Source organism: Centrocercus urophasianus, unplaced genomic scaffold (genome assembly GCF_019232065.1).
Source record: "Centrocercus urophasianus isolate 14NV4802_14NV808 unplaced genomic scaffold, USGS_Curo_1.0 seq_16, whole genome shotgun sequence".
Classification (NCBI taxonomy): domain Eukaryota; kingdom Metazoa; phylum Chordata; class Aves; order Galliformes; family Phasianidae; genus Centrocercus; species Centrocercus urophasianus.
In genome coordinates, this window is record NW_024884711.1 from 42,260,178 (window position 1) to 42,281,594 (window position 21,417).

Sequence of the window (21,417 nt, forward strand, 5' to 3'; positions counted from 1 at the left end):
TCAGTGGTGTCTGCTGCTAAATCACTGTAGAGGTCTCAGCCTCTCCTCGTGGTTTGCAAACCGCTCTGACGGGCAGAAGGAATTAGCTTGGATAGCTGCTGCCTCTTGTAGCACTATAACAGTGCTTGCCATACCCAGGGAAGAGCAGTTCAAACTGTATTGTCTGCATGCTAAGCTGTACTGATAGCAAGCCCGTTCAACTACAGCTGGCAGTGATGGGAGTTAAGCTCAATGCCAGGACTTTGAATTCTAGTGCCTTCTGCTCAGCTAAGGGAGCTGGGACTGGAGCAGAGCTTCCACTCACCACCTCTAGGTATCCAAGAAGTTTCAGTTAGACAGAGGTGTCTAGATTTCGAAAAATATTGCAAGAAGTAATTCCAATTGAAGCCCAGCTGGCCTTCCCCCAGCCCAAGAAAGACATGGAGCTGTTTTATGGGTTCAGAGGAGGCCACAAGGATGCTCAGTGGCTGGAACACCTCTGCTATGAAGGAAGTTTGGGGAAGCTGGGCTTGTTCAACATGGAGAAGACAAAGACATTGCGGCCTTCCAGTACTTGAAGGGAGTTGATGAGCAGGAGGGGAAGTAACTTTTCACAGTCTGATTGGGACAGAACAAGGGGGAATGGCATTAAACAGAAAGAGGGGGAAATGCTTTGCTCGGGGCAGTGAGGCGCTGCTGCCCTGCCCAGACACTGGAGGTACTTGGAGCCAGGCAGCCTGAGCTGGTGGCAGGCAACAGGGGTTGGAACTGGGTGGCTTTCAAGATCCCTTCCAACCAAACCATTCTATGATCCTTCAGGCAACTGATGGTGGGAGGTCCGAGCCATCATATATCAGCGGCTTCCATCGCTAAACTGGTCAGGTTTTTGGTGGGGAGGGATAGGGTGCTCATAGAAGAGGAAAACCTAGCACTAATCTAATTTCCTGCTGCGTTATTCTTTCGCGTTGTTTACAGCTCTCGAGGAGCTCCTTCCCCTCGTTAGCAGCGCACTGCTGTGGCAGAGCGGAGCTGAGCTGACGCTGCCATGGCGGGCAGACAGAGGGCGCTACAGCGCAGCACCGCCTCCCTCCGTCCCTCCGACATGGCGGCCGTGCCCCGCCACCGCCGCTTCCTGGGCGGCTTCATCTGCGGGGCTGCGGCGGGCGCCGCCGCTTCGTGCTGGGCAGCGTGGCGGCTCCTGCGGAGCCAGAGCCAAGCGGAGCCGAGCCCCGAGGGTAAGAGGTGTGGAGCGGCGATCCTCGGCTGGTGGGGCTCGCCTCCCCTATCGGCGTTGCAGAGCCGTAGGGATGTGGCACGGAGGGACGTGGGCCCGGTGGGGTGGATTGGGTTTAAGTTTCTGTTTATTTTTCTCCTTAGAACCAGTAGAAGAGTCTCTGCTGGAAAAATACGGATTCCCTGAAGCTGGAACAGAGACCAGATGTTACACAAATCATGCGCTGTCTTATGACCAGGCAAAGCGGGTGCCTAGATGGGTGATTGAACATATTTCAAAACAGAAGATGCTGGGTACGTGGGTCTTTATTTCCTTTCACTTACAGAGGCTGGAATGAGATTTGCACTCTATGAAAGATGGACCCAGGAACATGCTGGGAGAAAAAAAACCTGTAGTGATCTCTAGACACGGATTTTTACGTCCACTCAGGGTCCTACGAGGGGCAGTGGGCCTCTGGATGGGTGTCAGCTCCTTTACAGTGTTAAGGTTGATGTATATAGTGAAATTAAAAGAGATATAGCACTTTGTTTGCTTGTTTGCATTAGTCTGGTATTGCACATCAGTGTCCCGAGGCCTGCAAGACACATTCAGCCCAAGGGTTGCATGTGAAAGGGAGTAATGAAGAAGAGATGGCAGTCAGTCTCAGGTGATGGCTTCAAGTTATGCCAGGGGATGTGCAGGCTGGAGATCATGAAATGTTTCTTCCCAGGAAGAGTAGTGCTGCAGTGGCACAGGCTGCCCAGGGTGGTGGTGGAATCACTGTCCCTGGAGGTGTTCCAAAACCAAAGAGATGTGGTACTGAGGAGCATGGACCAGTGAGCATGGTGAGAATGAGTAGATAGATAGATGAGATGATCTCGGTGGTCTCTTTCCACCTGAATGATTTTATGATTCTAGGAACTCCAGCTTTCAGTGAGAATTTCTGTGAAAGTCAGAAAGCACCAGATCAACATAGCTGTATGTATCAGCATAAACACTTTAAGACATGTTGCTGGAATGAAGCTTCCATCTGTTCAAAATGAATGCAAAGAAAATAAAGCTGAAAATTAAACTTTTCTCATATGATTCAGACCTGCAAAGTTCAGCCTTGTTGCTTAACTCCACAGAATTGCTCTCTTCCTTAGCTCATGTAGTTAGTTCAGTGGGCCAGTCTGTGTCAACTGAGGTACTGCCCCACATGAGTCAATGCCTCTAATAGCTAGACAGTTTTGCCTATAGATCTTGAAGAGGTTTTCTCAGAATGGAAAGAAGAGATGAATGTGTGTTTGAGATGAAAATGGAGCAGAGGGCACCAACAGTTACAATTGTTCAAAGCCAGATAATGCATACCTGCTCCCTGCAGTCATTACCTACTTCCCTGCAGTTCTGCTATGTTTTCTTATGTGCATTATCTAATACACTCTCCCTTGTTCTTTATGCAAGACTCAGTGATTTTTGCTGTCAGAGCTGAATGAAATATGAATAGCATGCAGTCATTATAAATTAAGTTTATAGCATTAGTTCAGTCTTTATGCAGCAAATATTAATAATGGAGATAACTGTGTAATTGTAAAATGTTTTATGAAAGCAGTAGCTCTCTAAATATATCTTAATCATTGTCTTCAAATTACCTTTCAAAATTAAAATGGTGAGCCTGAAAATATTTATGGCCAACCCCTAAGTAGCATCGATTCCACTTCTTTCTGAGAATAAAGCAGTAATTCCAGGCTTACTTTCAAGCAGGACTTAACAGTTGAATTGTTAAAATGCTTTCCAAGTGATCAGATGCAGCAAACAGCAAATTGAAGTTAAACATCATAAGGCATTCATCTCGAGATTTATATTTGATAACTATTGAATCTGAGATTTAGGGCATAACTCAATTTTGTATTTGCCACAAAAACATTCTGCTTTTAGATTATATGATGGAAAAAAAGAGAAGGAAAAAAAAAAAAGAGAAGTGGGAGCTTCCTTCTATCTCAAAAGATAGATGGCTTCAAAAGACTCGGGCATAGTCATTTTTGTGCATTTTATCCAACTATCTGGAGAGGCATCACAGGAATCCTGGAGAGGAACAGGAGAGCTCTTCTGTGTATGTGAAGAAGAAATAACCTACTCAAAAGAACATTGTTAATTTCTTCAACTGTAACTTTCTTGAAACACAGCCATTTTCCTTCCTGGCTAGACTTGGAAGAAGAAGAAATGCTTGTAGTTTGCTCAGACATTGAAATGAAACTGGTGAGGGTCTGTGTATCTTTGTGCTCCTAAAGAGAGTTTCTATGTTGGTTTGTATCTTTAATGGTCTCACCTTTAATGTTCATCTACCTTTATGATAAGGCTAAAGTATTTTGCTTTTGTTTATCTCTGTAAAACAGAAAGCATGTTAGTGAGTCTGTAGCAGGGAAAAAAGGGAAGAGAATGTAGAACTGGAGCAGAGGTCCGTGAGGAGAATCCTTCTCTTCAGTGTTTGAGGAGAAAAATACTTCATTTAGAATCAGTTCAAACTGGGTTGAGTCCTTAAATGTGGGTGGTGTGGGGAGATGTTTGTTGTTAACCTAATGATAACAATTGAGTGTGTTCTTCCTTAGGCAATGCAGACCGAAGGCACTGTAAATTCAGACCAGATCCTAACATCCCTCTGATGTTCAGTGCTGTCAATGAAGACTACCTTGGGAGCGGATGGTCACGAGGACACATGGCACCAGCAGGAGATAACAAATTTTCAACAGTAGGAATTTTGTATTATTTTTTTTAAACCATGTTTGGTTTTTTTCTCTCAGAAAGGGTCAAATGACCCTTAGAAGTGATGGATCGTGTTCTGTTTGCTGTTTGTTGTGAGTTGGAATATGGTCTCTGTTGAAACACAGGTCTCAACTTGGACTCTTCATAACCTGAGTGCTGTAGGATGCTCTTGTTGTACTTTGGGGGTCTAAATTGAGTGCCCTGATTGTCCTGTGTTGATGTACCTCTCTGCATTGAATCAGACCTAGGTTAGCGTGTCTGGCAGAGATGATAAATGTTTAGTACTGTGTTGAACAACTCTCCTCATCCTCTTGTATGTCACTTTGTCAGTGTAACAAATGTGAGAATGTTCACCAGCCAAACCACAGAGGTATCCTCTGAAACTCAGGTTAAAGGGAGACGAGGAAAGATGACTTCATTCTGGCCAGCAGGTTTTGAAGCATTTAAGACTAGATTGGGCAAAGCAAATGTACTGTTAAGTACTATCCCACATTGGCAAGAGGATTGACTGGATGATTTACAAAGCTTTTTCCTTTCTGGCAGTGTGCACAAGGTAAATTAGAACCTTCTTTTGCCATAGTTCTTTCAGTCTATAAAATGTCTTCACCTGCCGTTTGTTTGAGATGTAAGAAAGGCATGCCCTAATGCCTTGGCTGCCAAACAAAGCAGCTTGGATTTATTGGATCCTCTTGTGAAATGTGCCTAATGCAGGCAATTTGTCAATTAAGTAGCAGTTTGAATTTGTATTTCTGCTCTGCACTCTGGGGCACAGCAGCAGCACAGTGGCACGGGGTGAATGAAAGAACCACTCATTTTATTCCTCCTGGAAGTGTCCTTGTGTGGTTGTTTGTGATACCTGGGGAGTTCTAGCAGGTGAGCTGACTGCACAGAATGATCCTTCTCCTGGTTTGAAGTGCACTGACATAATACAGTCTTCCCAATACAAGCAGGGTTATAAAACCTTAATTCCACAGCTCAGTCAATGCAGATAGTGTTTGCCTGTTCTGTCGGCCCCTTTGCTTTGATGAAGAATATCTGAAAAGCATTGACAAGCACAGAACCTATGAAGATTCTGGGTTAAGGTTGTGCATTGTTTTCTCCCATATTTTCTCATGTGTGTGTAGTTGAGCGCTCTTTTTTTGCTCTTAGGTTATGCACCTCTTAGTCCAAATCTGTTTTTCGAGTTATTTTGACTTAGGTTTTTTTATGTTGATGTTAAGAATGAACTGCATAGAAATGGTTTGTGATCCAGAAGCTTCTGAGATGTATTTGTAGCTCAGATGTTTGAATGAAATGATACTGTTTTCTTTCTTTACGCAGAGAGCCATGGCTGAAACATTTTATCTCTCTAACATTGTGCCTCAGAACTATGAAAATAATGCTGGATTTTGGAACAGGTGAGAAGTTGCTTATAAGAGAAATAAGGGAAAAGCATCAGGCCAAAATGTTGTGTTTATAAAGCTTCCTCATATCAGAGTATTCTAAAACATTTTATGGGCTATCTGGAGGGATCATGACAACCATCTCTGTGCATTCGGAATAAAATTTATTCTGTCTGATGTGGGTGAAGTTATCAGGCAAGTTAAGCCTGGTAACTTAAGCTTTCCTTAAGGAAAGCTCAGTGAAAGTGAGGAAGGGGTTTAGATGCTTAGATTTAGTTTTAATCTCTCTCCCCTCCCATGCCCCCCTCAAAAGAAGCACTTCCAGTATCAGACTACAAGGACATTTGTTGACTTTGAATAGAAGAACTGAGTGCACCCTCCTGAGCTGTGACTGCTTGAGGTCACAGCTCAGGTGTTTGTTGGAATGCTGGCTTCCAAGTGGTGGTCAGGCAAAGTTCTCTGTGTCTCATGAACTCTGGCTGAATCAACTTTGGAATGCAGTGAGTGGAAGATGCATCTTTCTTTGTGTAAGATTTTTTTCTTTTCTTCCCCAGTGCAGAGACATTCGCACTCTAATAGAACTAGAAGTCATTCTGTGCTTCTCGTGTAGGACTTAGATAATAGTGAAGACTTGGAAACAGGAGGGAAAAATGATGAATTTTACAAGGTTTGCTCAAGGGAAGGTTAGCAAAATTATGTACAGCATTGTACTAAAAGTCTATTAAAAATGCATCACCGTTAACAACACGCTGCATTCTGATTCTACAAGAATGCATATAAAATCATATGAGGCATTCAGTAGGGTTATACTCTTTTATGGACAAATAAAATGCAATAGCATTTTCAGAGATGTTTTTGTATTATTTTAACACCCCAAATATTTGAGCATAACGTTTCCTTATACCAAAGCTGGGTGCTTGAACCAATCTAGGGCTGGAGTCACTCTGTTTCTCGTGAGCAAAATCGGTGCCTGATCAGGAAATAATGGGAAGCATTTCAGACTCTCCCCTGGCACTGTCATCCCCACAATTTAATCTGCTTCTAGCACCTTCTGCCAACACCGGTGCCTCATCCCCATGGTTTAAATCCACAAAGCAGGTATTTGTGCTGTTTGTTTTGCCAGTTGCTTTTTTTAATGCTGTATGGTTTTAAGAATACTGTGTGTCACGTGCTGCATCCTTCCTGGCTTTAGTACTCTCTTCCTTTCTCTATTTTTAATTCCTTGCTTCTTGAATTGTCTTCTGAGGTGCAGACAGCTTAGTTAATCAGTCTGTTGCTTTTTGAAGTGGTGTGTGCCCTCCAGCCATGTGTTTTTGCTGCTTTTCCCCATTCCAGCTGTGATTCTTCTCTGAGTCTACGGTGAGTTGACTCTATTTACTAACCCAGTTAAGCTGAATCACTTTTGGTTGGTTACCTTTCTACAAGCTTAGAAGATTGGATCAACTGGTGTGATGAATGCCACAGCAAATACGGAAGATGTGTTAGGACTGTTTAGGTGGGGCATGCAAGGGAAGCAGTAAGAAAGAGAGAGAGCAGGACTTTGAGGAAGCTATCAGATAAGTGAGCTGTTTGATGATGTGGTCTAACTGCACCTTAGTATTTACTCCTCATTCTTTTCTTACCAGTAGCAGATTTCTTTCTATTGTAGTGTTTCAATGTCATTTCCTGTCTTGAGTGCATTTTCGTGATCACTGTTGTCTGATCTCTGTCCCTGCTGCTGCTAACACAGTCTGTTCCCTTGTTGCATTTATTCCTTCTTCCCTTGTGCCAGGTGGTGTTTGTATTGCCACGTGGTCAGGCAGCCAGGAGAGCTGGGTGCTTGGAAGCAAAGCTGATAACAGCAGAAAGATGTAGCTTGTGGTCAGTGCTTTGGCTCATCATATGGCAGTTCCCTATCACCGAGGAAGGAGGGTGTCATTCCTGCTCATTCTGCTTTGTGTGAATTCAGTTAACTCACTATCTGGTTTTACTCAGAGTTATGAAGAGATGAGGAGTGCTGAAGGTGGCCCAAGTGATAGGTATGAAGAACAGGAGGGAGAAGGAGATGAAACTCTCTTAACGTGACTTCTGTGGTGTTTAGGATGTTAGATCAAAGTGAGGCTATAATCTCCCATTTTATAAAATACAGTGGGATCTAGAAGCACCTTTTTATTTGGAGGATAAATTATAATACAAATTAGCTAGTTTAGAAAACAATAACGATGTTACTGTTTCAGGAAAAACTAATTTTTAATCAGTTTTATGCAAAAAGCATTAAGTAGACTTAGCAAAAAATATCAGGTGGGAATTTTCATAAGTGCTTTGGAGTGGGTCCAGAGGAGGGCCTCTAAGATGATCAGAGGGCTGGGGCATCTCTCCTATGATGAAAGGTTGAACTGAGCTTGTTTAGCTTGGAGAAGAGAAGGCTCCAGGGAGACCTCATTGTGGCTGTTCAGTACTTGAAGGGAGAGTATAAATAGGAGGAGGAACAGCTGTTCACAAGGGTAGATGGTGATAGGACAAGGGGGAATGGTTTTAAACTGAGACAGGGGAGGTTTAAGTTAGATATTAGGAGGAAGTTTTTCACACAGAGGGTGGTGAGGCACTGGCACAGGTTGCCCAAGGAGGCTGTGGATGCCCCGTCCCTGCAGGCATTGAAGGCCAGGCTGGATGTGGCTCTGGGCAGCCTGGTCTGCTGGTTGGTGACCCTGCACACAGCAGGGGGTTGGATGAGCATCGTGGTCCTTTTCAACCCAGGCCATTCTATGAGTCTACAGAAAGAACTGTCTGTGGCAGGGCATTGATTCCTTAAGGGGATCGCACCAATCCAGTAATGTGGTAGAACCATTTGAACTAAGAATCTCACGATTTAACAAATGTGTTTCAGAATGGAAATGTATTGTCGGGAATTGACGGAAAGATTTGAGGATGTTTGGGTGGTTTCTGGACCTCTGACCTTGCCTCAAACTAATGACGATGGGAAGAAGCGTGTTACATACCAGGTAGGTACATATGCTGCTGGGTTGACAGTGATTACAAAACACATGTGACCCACAAAAAACAGTTTCAGAAACAGCTGCTTGCTGATACCCCATATGCATCACTTTAAATCTCAGCTGCAAAGACCCATCTAGGAATATCAGCATCAATTACAAGACCTCATTCATTTGGGAGGCATTAGGTGAATACGGTGTAACTGCTGATCCTGAATATTAGTACCTTCCCATTTTTATTACTTGCTTTGAATACTCTGAAGATCTGCATTTCATCATGCACAGACTCTAGAAACCATCGCTGACAGACAAATAGGAGAAGCTATCATGTTGAGAGGTGAATTTATTGTTACTTGTCTTGATTTAATCCTTATAAGCATGTGTTCACACATCTGAGGGATCTGAGCATAGTAAGGTTTTAAAAGGACCTTACTACACTCTTCTGCCCCTATGTAATGACATATTGTTGTTTTCAGTTGTTAGATGCTAGCTAGCATAATGCAAATAATAAATACAGTATTTTGCACCTCTTGAAGAAACACTTTGCCTTGAAAATAAGTATTCAGATTAACCTCAGCTTCAGCTTGCAAGTGATACATCTGTCCAGCCCATTCCCTAAGGAGTAGCTTGCTTCTATAACAAAAAACAAAAAAAGCAAAAAATAACAACCCTGTTTCAAAGGCAAGTGAGAGTTGCAAAAGGGAGAGATGTTGATATTTTAATAGTGGCTTGTTAAGCTCTAAGATTTAGGCATTGTTTCTCCAGTATAAGTGTACAGCTGATTTCTGTTTGACTGAGCTTGGAACACAGTTGGGCAAGAATCTAATTTTTAATGCTCATTTTTATGTTTTTCTTTTTTTTTTTTTTTTTTAATTTAATCTATCCCATATATCACCCACACGTCTATAACCTTGACTGTGATGAAATCACAACTTTGGTTTTTGTTTTGTTGCAGTGGTTGTCTATTTATTTATTTTTTGGCTGGCTGGCTTGCTTGTTTCTTTCCCAAGCAGTCGTATGTTATGCACATAAAAGTACAGTGGTGATAATGCATCTTTTTCATACCTGGTGGCAGTTCCAAACTCCAGCTCTTGCTGCAGCCATGTGAGGAAAATGACAACTGTGCTCACTATCAGGTGGATAGTAAGTAGTAGTTAGGGGTCATGTTGTAAGTTAGTGGCAAAGCTGATTTCAGTCTGGCTTTGGTTCCTTGCCACCTGAAGGAGAGAATGTTGATTTTGCTACTGCCTATGATACTTAGCAGTCCTTGACCTTGTCTGCACACGTTGGTTGTCAGATCCTTCCAGAAGGTGCTTGATTAACTAGTGCAACAGAGAACCATCCTTATCCAATTTTTTTCTTTGGGTTTTGGCCTTTTTTTTTCTACTGCTGTTGAAAGATGCATCAGTGCACAAAGGAGCTGAGTGCATGCTGGTAACAGAACGTGGCAGAAGCACACGAGGGAGATGTTCTCTTTCAGCAACATTGAGCTGAGCATTTGGTTAGGTGTTGCATGGAATGGTACCCTAAGAATTCCCCAGAGTTATGCAGGGCTTGCTGGAATTGTCTCCCTTGAAGTTGTCAGGGTATTGCATTTATTTTTATCCTTAAAAATGCATATTAGTGTTACACTGAGCTGAAAATCCTGAGCTGACTTGGAAATGTTATAGCTGAAAATGATTTTCCAGGAAGCAGTTGAATCATTTATCACCTGCACCTATGTACTGATTCGATTTAATCTCAGTCATCTTCCTCTAATTTTTCTCTGTAGAAAGTGTTTACTGAGGTTACATTCTCTGAAAAATGATCGTGGCTCCACATTTTGGTTTTGAAATGTAAATGTTAGTGTTCTGCAGGTAGAAATAAGGGCAAGCACTGCATCTTACTGCCTTTATTCAAAGTAACCTGATACTGTGATTCCAGAGGCACAAAATGTCCTTGCTGCTTTGATTATCGTACCGTTCTGTTCTTGTCTTCATCATCTCTGGGTTTGATGACAACTCTGATCTTTTATGAATGTTTTATCAGTTTTGGTTTTAATATAAACTACAAAGTGAAGTTCAGCGTGGAATTGAAATCGGTGGAATGATCAGATTTGTGTTTTCATTCCGCCATTTGGCCACGTTCATAAATCCTTCAGTCATCTCCCTAGGATGAAATTCATTCTTTAGAATGACTTGTGTTTGAGCTGTATTTAAGAACAGACAGTGCTGTCCACAGGTGGAATAGTAAAATGTTAGATTTTTTTTTGGGGGGGTGTTATGTGTGTGTGTGGGCTGTTGTATTAAAGGCTCCATTATTTGGGTTGGACCCTCTTGGAGTACACTCCTAAGCATAAATAAATAGACTGAGAATTGTTTTGTTACTTTGAAATCTCTTCATGGCATAACTTCCTTTGTTTGCCAGAGGAGTTCTCTTTTAGGAAGAGTTCAGAGTAGAAAGGTATGTTTTGGTGGGTTTTTTTCCTCTCTGTATCATCATACACTCTAAGAAGAGCGAGCGTAACCTGTCAGAGCACTGGAGAGAAGTTCTTTTCAAACATATCTCAGGTGTAATTGTCATTGATTTTGGTAGTCTGCCCCAAACCAAGAATCCTTGAGTGTTTCAGCAGAACAGGAAGGGAACACAGCTCTTAAACATCATTCAGGAGTGAACTGTATTGGATTTGAACAAAGGACTTAGAAAAGGAAGGCTTTTAGTCCTCATTCTTTCAGCTTATGAAGCTGACGTGAAGGTGTCCTTCTTCTTTGTATGTGCTGTTTAAGGAAAGTGCTGTGGTGTACGTGAAAGTGCTGAAATTCACAACGTATAATCTGTTGATGTAACTTAAGGCTGAGCTCCTTTCTGATGTTTTTCTCCTCCTTCAGGACCAGACCTGTGGAAAAAAGAAAACTACAGTGAATGTTTGCATTGATTTGTTTCAGATCCTCTGTTCAATTGCAGTTTCCTTGTTTTTGGCTAAAGAAGTGAGGAAATATGTATCCGTGGCTTTACAGGCTGGTGTTTTTCTCATCAGACATCCAAAAAAGTTATTTTTAGATCACTATAGAGGAAAAACAGAGCATCGGCCATGGCACTGTTCCCAGTTCCTGCTTGGACTCTGGTACCATTTGCTGTTTTAATTCCAGAAAGGGAATTAACCTTGAACTCCTTAGATGCCAGCGTTGTTCTATCTATTGGCTGAACTTGCTGTATCCTCAGATATGTTCTGTCATTTCATCTGTCATTTCATCTGTCTCCAGCAGTGGCTTTTATTGCATAGAGTAGATTGATGACCGTGCTTGGTATCTGAAAAATACATTTTTGAGAATATATGTAAAATAGAATGCCAACAGGAAAAATCTGTTCTGTGTCATTCGAGAGGCAGATGCAGGTTTTTTTTTATCTTTGTCCGGATCAAAATCAAAACGACAGCTTCTCATTTTATACATTATTCTTCCCCAGTGACTGTCAGTTCAGTGATTTTTCTCTGTCAGCAGATTTGGAGTTTGAAATACAGATTTTTGCAGTAATTCTACTGGGTCATGCTCAACTCCTTACCCTCTTCTCCCCCTGTGCCATCATAGTAAACAGTAAGAAAGGTTTTGCGATGCTTGACGAGGGAAAGTACTGTTCATGTGTTTATTGTTTGAAGAAGACATTTTCTCCTACTTAGTGATATCCTGAGCTCGTGTTAATTTTCAAAATGGAATAATTGCTTTCCTAGGCTGGGCAGGGGTTGCACAGCAGCTGTACCAGAAGGCACACGTACTTGTCACCTACTGCTGTAGCAAGTAAGTCCCTGGGAAACACAGTGCTGCTCTCAAGTAGAAGGTGGTACTTGATGGTTTTCCCTAGTGAGGAAGTAGCAGAGATTCTCTCCTAGCTGACACAGCATGAGAGAAGCAATTTTTGTTAAAGCTGGAAATAAGCCTGGGGACTGTTGTATCTGTTGGCTGATCCAAATGGACTCAGGGCTGCACAGACCCCCTGTGTATGTAGGCCTGGTACAAACATCCCATAAAACTTAAAGGCCTAGATCTTAGATCAGCTGGTGTCAGTGACTAGAGCTCTGTCAGCCCTAAATTTAGACATGATGTACAAGTGAAAATAATAGACACTGGGTTAAGATGGGAGGAGCAGAGACACCAAAGGTGCAGGATATATTTACGGGCTTGCTTTTATTTAGCACTGTACCCCTCCTGAAGGTTCTTTGGTTATAGGAAGAGCATGGTGATAGGGGCTACAGTGGGTTGGGTATTAATTCGTGTTAAGTATAACCTAAATGGAGTGCGTGGGAGCAGTAGTCTGTCATCATGTAAATATGGCATTGGAATGCCTATATACACACTCTGTTTAAAAAAGGAAAAAAGTGGAGATGTCTTTCAATGTTGTTATTAGGCACAGCTTTTCTTTTCCTTCCAATCTCTTGTCTCTTTTTCCTTCCTTTTTGAGATTGCTGAGTGATTTGGCAGTGGCAGTCAGAGCAGCCATAACAAGTTTTCCTGAAATGCATTTGGGGAACTTGGCTGTGAATTTCTGTAGCAGTTTGTTAATGTCTTTTTTTTTTTTTTTTTTTAATGTGTGTTTTCCGTATTACTGGGACTGCTTTCATACCTCTCAATTCTTCTCAATGCTATCTGATGAAGTTTCATCACATATTGAGGAAAAAACACTTATCAACAGAATCAGTGCTGCCTAACACAAATCCAGAATGAATCAGACTGAAGGCAGTTAATGCCGCAGCAACAATCAACTAAGCAGAATTACACTGTTAGCAAAGGGATTTTTTTTTATATTGCTTGATAGTCAATCTGTCTCTATACAGAATTTAATAGCAATTTTTAGTAAAGCTCCTGTTCGTCAAAACTGAGGTGGTATCAGCAGCAATGATACTTCACCTACAGCAAAACATGTGATGGGTCTGGTCAGTATCATGCCGTAAGTTACAGCTGAAACAGAGCAAATCTTTATTCAGAGAGAGCTGCAGTTTTATTTGGGATGATGGAAAGATGCCCTTGAAATTTTACTCCAAGGAATGTGACAGAATCTTAATTTTGTTAATGGCCAGGTGCAGTGTTCTGTGGGGAAGTGGGTGTTTGCTTGTTTCCAGCCTTGTGGTATGGTGGCTTTGTTCTCTGGTCATTATGCAGAGAGTTTAGAGTGCAGAGGGAATTTTTGGAGCTATCACTTCAATGCATTTGATGTTGGGATGCTCTGATGCAACTCCTCTTCCGTGTGTGCTGGCAGTTAAATCATGATTGAGTGTGATTTCTGTTTACCAGGTTCTACAGGAATCTCAGATAATTGCCAACCCAGTGCTGGCACTCACTGATAAAAGACAAATCCCTTTGGCTAATTTTCTTCGTGGCTGATTTTCGTTCTGTAGTCGCTAGGTGGCAAAATACTACTTGGAAATTCGTGAGTCCTTTCTTTTAAAAGAAGATAGCTGCCCAGAGTGGTAAGAAACCTGTCACAAGTGCAGTATGAATGGAAAATGAGGTAACTTTTGTTTTAGGATTTCTGATAAGAGCAACAATTCTGCTCTTCTTATAAGTATTCTGTTATTAAACTGTTTATGTAAAATGGAAGTTACTTTCCCATAAAACCCAAACTATCACTTTTAGGGACTGCTTCCTCCTGTCTGATTGCCCCCGTGAAAGTGACATTATTTAGTGCCCTAAGCTTAAATTATGTCATTGGCAAATGACTTTATGCTTCATTGTGTTACCTTAGCACTTTGCAAATATCAGATTTGTCCTTCCAGTTTAAAAAACACAGGCCTGAACAGTTAAATGGTTTGGTCAAAATTATGCAGAAAGCCAGTCTTAGGAAGAATCCCCATCGAGAGACTGAAGCGTGAGACTGAATTTGCCAAAGCTTACTGAATTCTCTCTGTTCTGAGAAATCTTGTTGCTTCTGTCTTAATCTTTGTCGGTCCCTGCGAGCTCCTTAAGTCTGCAGAACTTCTAACCAACACGTTCCTTGTTTTAGCAATGTGCAAACATCTCCAGATGTCAGGAATTGCACGCATTTTAATGGCCCATCCTTGTGACTGTTGTCCACACTTAATTGGGAATAACATTGAGCATAACAAATTTTTTATACACTTGTGGAATGTCAGTAATAGAAAAGAAAGAAGCGCTGTGCCAAATATGACATTATGATAATGTTGCAGTGTTAGATGACACCGATTCAGTGGGAGAGCTTCAGCCAGCACGAGATCACCAAGGAAAACAAGAGCAAAGCAAAACCAAAGGGAACGAGCAGAGTGGCTCCAAGAGGTTAGGACAGTAAACAAATAGAAAACAAAAAAAGAAAAGTAGTATCTGAAATCTCACTTTGGTATCCCAAATGATGATGGGGAAGGAATATGTTTAAAAGAGAACTCAAACTAAGAGTGCTTTTTTGTTTTTTCTTGTCTTGAGGCAAAATAAAAGATTTAGCAAAGTGAGATGATCAGAGGGCTGGAGCACCTCTCCTGTTAAGAAGGGTTTAGGGAACTGGGCTTGTTTAGCTTGGAGAAGAGAAGGCTCCAGGGAGATCTCATTGTGGCCTTCCAGTTCTTGAAGGGAGCGTATAAACAGGAGGGGGAACGGCTGTTTATGAGGGTGGATGGTGATAGGACAAGGGGGAATGGTTTTAAACTGAGACAGGGGAGGTTTAGGTTGGATATTAGGAGGAAGTTCTTCACACAGTGAGTGGAACAGGTTGTCCAAGCAGGTTGTGGATGCCCCATCCCTGGAGGCATTCAAGGCCAGGCTGGATGTGGCTCTGGGCAGCCTGGGCTGGTGGTTGGTGACCCTGCACATAGCAGGGGGTTGAAACTGATGATCATTGTGATCCTTTTCAACCCAGGCCATTCTATGATTCTATGAAAGTTTTGCAGGAATAAAGAGAACTCACCTTGTGGCTTGTTCTCAGTGTAGAGTGAAAGCTTGTGGCACAGCATTGTTTTTCAGTATGCCATAGCTGTATTTTTCTAGGCAGTATTACCTCGTGAAGTGTTTTTGAGTCAAATATACTATTAAAAACTTGCTCTTTTCCAGCTGGAACAGATAGCTGTTGTGGGCATTGATTGCTGAAAGATCATGTGCTGCCTGTGGGTAGACTGGCACAAATCAAAGTCAACATCTGTGCATGGGTAACCTAAACCTATTTTCTCTTCTGTTACAATAGGGGTATAAGCTCTCTGCCTCTGTTTGGCATGCATCAAGATAAATGAGTGGTGCAGGTTAAAGAAGTGATTCAGACTATTGTAGTTCAGTAGGAAAATCCTCTAGGTGGCAATAGCAAATGATTTGTTGAGTTTGTTTTTCTTACCTGTTGCTTCAGCTGCAAACTTCACTTCTCTGGAATCACACTGTTGGGCTGTGTATGGGGGGCATCTCTGTACTCCTCTGCACCTTCTGTGTCTACTCCAAAGGAAGAGCAGTTTGTGATTTATTACAGAGCATGATGATGTAAATACTGCCACGTGCTCAACATTTATTTTTTTAACAGGAATCATTAACAGCATAGATTATTGGGAGTGCATCTGTGTGCAGTTCACCTATGTGTTAAACTTCAGGAAAAAGAAACCAACCAACACAATTATTCTTTGTCAGGCACCCTCTGTTTCCTTTCTTGATGGTATTCCCTATCAGCAGAATGAACTGGGGGCAGAGCTACACTCGTTTGGGTAAGGAAAGGATGAAATTGTGGACTCCAGCCTTTGGCAGACTGGAGTTCATCTTAATCACTTTTATAGTATCAGAACTTAGCAAAGTAATGGCAAGAGTAGTTTATTGCTATTCAGAAGATTGGGATAAATCTTGTGCAGTGCACTATTTAAATTTTATTTAAATTCTTAAAAGAGAACTTGCATGAAACTGACATAGTACATAAATTACATGTATGGCTCTTGCCTGTACAGTACAACTAAATAGATCTGTATATATCTGTATACAGCAGAGTTGTATTTAGAGCTGCTTTTCTCCAAATGCCAACACTGCCTTTTTCTCAAACTAGTTCTCTTTCCTTCTTTTCATCCTTTCTTCATATACTATGCATAAATGTGCATTATTTTCCATAGAATATATATATTTGCATAATATTACATAAGCACAGGGTCTCTTTTTCCCTTAACACCCACTCCAGGCATTCAGCATTTCCATTTCATACCTAAGTATTCTACATGCAGCTCTATTCATTCCCCAGCCTTTCTATCCACCCACTCAGTCCTCAGACTCAATCCCCTGTTCCCTCTTCTAGTTTCACTCAACACACTCACCTGTTTGTTTTACACATGCCACATACCCCCTAATTGGAGATGCTCATTGCGGCTCCATCTGCATGTTCTCACTTCCTCTTGTCTTTTATACAACAGGCAGAGGATGCTGGTGTGTATATGAAGTTTTGAAAAGGGGAAAGGGGTCAGCTAAAGAGGACCTAGGATGTATATTTGTATTCATACTGGGGGGGGGAATACGTGGGAGCCCTGGGAAAGAATGTGCCACACTACACAGGAGTGCTGCTGAGGAGGAGGTGGTTGGCCCAGGGAAGCCTGGGGAGCAGGATTTAACCTCTGTGTGCTCTTTTCTCCCAGGGAGCTGCAGCAGCTTGAGGGAACAGTGCAGCTTAACAGCTTCTTCCTTCTCCTCTGCCCTGCCCTGGGTGTGAGCAGCAGGTGGGAGTGCAGCACAGGCTCTGCCAGCTCCCATACTCCAGGGAGAGAAAAGAAACCCCTGCCTTCAGCACCATCACCCACTGCTGCTCTTGGGTGAATAGGGAAAAATGAATCCCCTCCTCCTCACACCCCTTGGGGCTTTTCATGCTGCTTAGCTCCCTTCTTCCCACCCTCTGTACATGGCATGCATCCTCCTAGTTTGAACACCCGCTCTCTCAAGTAAGTTACACTCCAGCACCATTCATTTTTATAATTCAGTTTTAACCCACCAGGTATAGCAGTGGGTTGATGCTGACTTTTCAGTGTATTTTAAAACTACCAGTACGTCAGTCAGTTTTGATTACTTAGGCAGTTGATCCTGAGGAGCTGTAACCCTGGTTTCACCCACACTGAATGCTAAATGCAAAGTGCTTTGACACTCAGGAGCTCTCATTTCCCTATCAAGACTTCTGTCATCGTTGAAAAGGAAAGTAGGTTTAGCATAAGGCATTTATTTATTGCTTACCAGTTTCAGTGGCTGCTAGATGTCTAAGCAGAGCCTTATTTAGGAAAAGCAAGATCATTGCTGTACGAAAGTATAAACTAGAACAGTGCTGTTAAACAGCCTCATAGAGGGAAGGGGGGAGGAATGCTCAGTTTTCGGTAACAGAGCAGAGAAATCTTAAGAGTGCATTTGCCAATGAAGTTACTACTATGATCATGTACAAGTCATGGAATAAACAGACTTTGTTAGGGCTTTGCCTTTCTCCTGGAGGCTCTTTCTCCAGTTTCAGTCCAATAAGATTTCAGGAGCTGTCACTTACAGAACTGACAGCAGAGGTAGGAGACACTTCAAGCACTAAAATTCGCAGCTGAGATGAATTAACAGTTGGAGCAGACTGCAGGAAACTTTTCAGTACCACAGGCAAATTTCAGTTTGAAAAAATGCATTACCTTTTGCAGAAGTGCTGAACGCTCTCAAAACAAAGTGTACATGGAAAGTGTTTCTTCTGGGGTTGAGTTATACTGAATCTGAATGGACAGAGCATGACTAAACTGATGTACCAGCATAGTTTGCAAAGTACTTCCAATTAATGTGATAGATTCTGGCAGTGAAATAAATTCCTGCTTTCTCTGAAATAGTATTTTAATTGCATCTAACAAAAGCTGTCAAAAGAATAAGCAGTATTTGCCTTTGCAAGTGTTGCAAATAGTACCATATTATGGGATTGCATTTAAAAACACAGTGCCTTTGTAGTTCTTGTACAGAGCCTGCATCTTTTTCTTCTCTTGCCTTTAGAAGAAAAAGTACAGTGTTTAGAAAGATAATTGTACAGAAGGATTATGGATTATGCAAAGCTGAAACTTCCCCTGTGTGAGCCTGTTGTACTTTATCAGCCTAGCAGAATCAGTTCATCAGTATTGCAGAGGGGGGTGGGAAAAAGCCTAATGCAGTGCATGCATGAGCATGCTGGACTCATTTAACTGCTGGAAAAATTACATTTGTCATGAATATGTGTGTAACTATTGAGACAGAGTGGGGGTATATGCATTGTAAATGTGTAAATGCAGCTTTCATGTGAATTCGAAGTCCTCATCATCTGCTTTCGCTTCAGTTAAATTTCTGGATCCCAATGTGAATGACAGTAGGAAATCCAACATGTATGAGCCCTTATGTTAAATCACAGTGAATTTGTGAGAGAAAAAGGTGCATCATATGAAGCATTTGTTTCTCTCTTCCAAAGTATTGCTTCTTACTTAATGTACTTTATATCCAAGTGCCCCCAAAAGAATATTTCTTTGGGTAATGTAGCTGTTAAATACAACCTGTGTAAGGATCATAGAGGGACAAAAGAAGGTAGAAGGTAAGCTGGAGTAAACTTGAAATGGGCATTTAAAAAGTACATGATTTGGAGATGTCAGACCAGGAATTTCAAGTGAAATGTATAGACCCACTGTTACTAAAAACAGCCTTCATAGTGTTAACAGTGTGATGCAGTATGACAGGAACCTCTACCATCCCTTTGTGTCAGTTACACTTACAGATTTGCACCAGAGGATTATAGAGCCGGGGTCTTGGCTGGCTCCCTGTTTCCAAATATGTTTTTCAGATTCGGTTCCAGTTCAGTTTCAGCTATAACTGAAGTTGCTCTGATTTGCAGCTGAGCAAAATAATTAAATTGAACTAATTCTTCTACCAGATCTCCTTGCCGAATACTGATCTTTCCGAACATCTAGACAATGGTTGGATAATCTTTTGGCCTTTTGTCTGCTTTTGTCTTTTGTTGTTTTTAATATTACAGTGTGAGGTCAGTAGCACTACGAGACAGGCTGAGAAACTTCTGGGAATGTCTTCTACCACCAGTGGCCAAACGGCCCTGCAGTGAACCACCCTCTGCTGATTTTCTCCTTGAAAAAGGGATTTGGATACGGAACAGCTAGCTCAGTCCTGACCAGTTGTATGACAAGTCACAATGAAATTGTGCTTTCCATCTCATCTTCTGGTCTCATAACGTTGCATGTGATTTAGATGTGTAATTAGACCTTGTGACTCCTTTTTAGAGGTGGTTGCATTGGTCTCGTGTCTTCGTTTTCCCCTTGACTGATAAGATCTGTATCGTTTCTTTTGACAGGTAATTGGAAAGGATGATGTGGCAGTGCCATCCCACCTCTACAAGGTGATCCTTGCCCGGCGGACCCGAACATCCACGGAGCCTTTGGTACTGGGGGCTTTTGTGGTGCCAAATGATCCCATAGGCTTCAGTCACCAGCTGACTGAATTCCAAGTCAATATTGAAGATCTGGAAAAAATGTCAGGTTTGGTTTTCTTCCCCCAAGTGGACAAAACCAAAGATGTTAAAGATATCTGTGAGGTGGACACCTGTAAACTGATGGGATTCAAGGAGTTTACATTGTACATCGTTACCCGAAAAGTGCAGAGTGCCAGGACATTGCACCGCTTGGAAAAAGCCATGTCAGAGTTAAAGGAGGCAGGAATTGAGCCTGATGAGTATCTTCTAAAGCTTCACAAGAAGAAGGAGGAAGAATTACAGCAGGAAAAACAAATAGCAGCTAGAGAGGGGAGGGCTGGCTGAGTACTTGGTTAGGAAGATGCTTTTTTTTGTACGTGGAGAGGGGAGCCAAGGCATAAAGAAAGGAAGTGTCTTTATAAATTGTCCTTTTCTGAATTAGGAAAACAACAAAGAAACATTTGGCTGTTGTTGGATTTGGAATAATGTTCATTCTTGTGTAACATGATGCCCGCACATGGTTTGCTGCAGTATTTAAATGTGGGAAATGAAAATGACCCCTTTCTGGCATGAATGGATTACAGGACCTCCAGAAAAGGCTTTGTGCTATTTTCCAAGCCAGACGTCAGACTTGGGGGTTGTATGGAATCCCTTCTAGGAATACAATAAAAATAGATGGTGGACACCTTGGGAGTGTAACTGGAACGTGTCTGAATGTAATTCAGCCTGCAATTGCCTTTCGGTATGATGCTATAGAAACAGTAGTTTCTGGAAGTTTATAAATTAAATCAATTAAGAAATATTTTATTGAACTCTTCTGACAGAGGCTTGTAAGGCATAATCTGAATCCCTTGCAATCTTTATATAGTTGTGGCAGACAAAACAGATTGTCCCTTACCTCTCCTGACCTTGCATTCTTTGGATACTTCAGCATGTCAGTAGCTGTCAACTGTTGTCATTTGCGGTGGGCTTCTTCCATTCACGTATAGCCCTCCAAATTTAAAAAAAACACAGAGCAATTAAGGCAGAGTTTACACAGGTTGCTGCTCCTTTAGATTATATCTAATGTATTAGTGTAATTAGTGTGAGCCTGGTGTTTTAATTTCATCACAAAGTTTGGATAAATGCGTGTTGTTTATTGTTTGAGAGGTGAATGCTGCTCTCCTTTGGTTTGTGGTGATCACTCACTGTCTTGGATACATCTTCAAACATAAATCAGTATCCTGTGGGATTGTCTGGAAAGAAAGTGTAAAAATTGACAATGTAAGAATATTTACTAATTATAAGAATCTTTCTGGGAAGAAACTTTTCATAATTCTAAAGGTGAGAACTTACATTTTCTTAGGACGATCTTGTGCTGGGTGGATTGGGTTGTTTTCATAAAGAATGAATCAGGAGCATTATTTGGATGTTGTGAATCACTGGTGTGGATGTTCTAAAAACAGTCTTGTTTCCTTTGTTTCAGCTCAGTGCATTATCCAAAACCAGATCACTTTATAACATGATTATGGTTTCCATGATACTTCTGTGTTTGCAAAGAACACTTTCACAAAATCCAGACATTTTAAAACCAGGGAAGCATTCCCAGCTAAGGCCATCATAGAAGCTTGCTACCCACATAAATTGTGGGAAAATGGGGTAAAATCCTTAGAAAATATTTACTCATTTCAATTTTAGCCCAGAATTTTGGCTGTTAATTTTACCAAGTGTAACAAAACAACCACAAAAAGAACAAGCTAACTCTTGCTTTGCA

The 21,417-nt window shown here is 41.7% G+C and overlaps 1 protein-coding gene across 1 annotated transcript; it reads left to right on the top strand.

Moving 5' to 3' along the window:
* Window positions 1–1,024: 1,024 nt before the first annotated feature.
* EXOG (exo/endonuclease G) lies at window positions 1,025–21,073 on the top strand. The gene is made up of 6 exons (XM_042817250.1): window positions 1,025–1,214; window positions 1,357–1,506; window positions 3,781–3,920; window positions 5,255–5,331; window positions 8,183–8,297; window positions 19,548–21,073. The coding sequence occupies exons 1-6, from the start codon at window positions 1,025–1,027 to the stop codon at window positions 20,007–20,009; spliced, it is 1,134 nt and encodes a 377-aa protein (XP_042673184.1). The 3' UTR covers window positions 20,010–21,073.
* Window positions 21,074–21,417: the final 344 nt, after the last annotated feature.

Bases quoted from the DNA above. Each gene is read 5' to 3' on its own strand.
- EXOG (XM_042817250.1), top strand. From the start codon at position 1,025: ATGGCGGGCAGACAGAGGGCGCTACAGCGCAGCACCGCCTCCCTCCGT. The intron at 3,921-5,254 runs GTAGGAATTTTG...TTCTTTACGCAG, and splicing joins GAGATAACAAATTTTCAACA to AGAGCCATGGCTGAAACATT. The intron at 5,332-8,182 runs GTGAGAAGTTGC...AATGTGTTTCAG, and splicing joins AATGCTGGATTTTGGAACAG to AATGGAAATGTATTGTCGGG.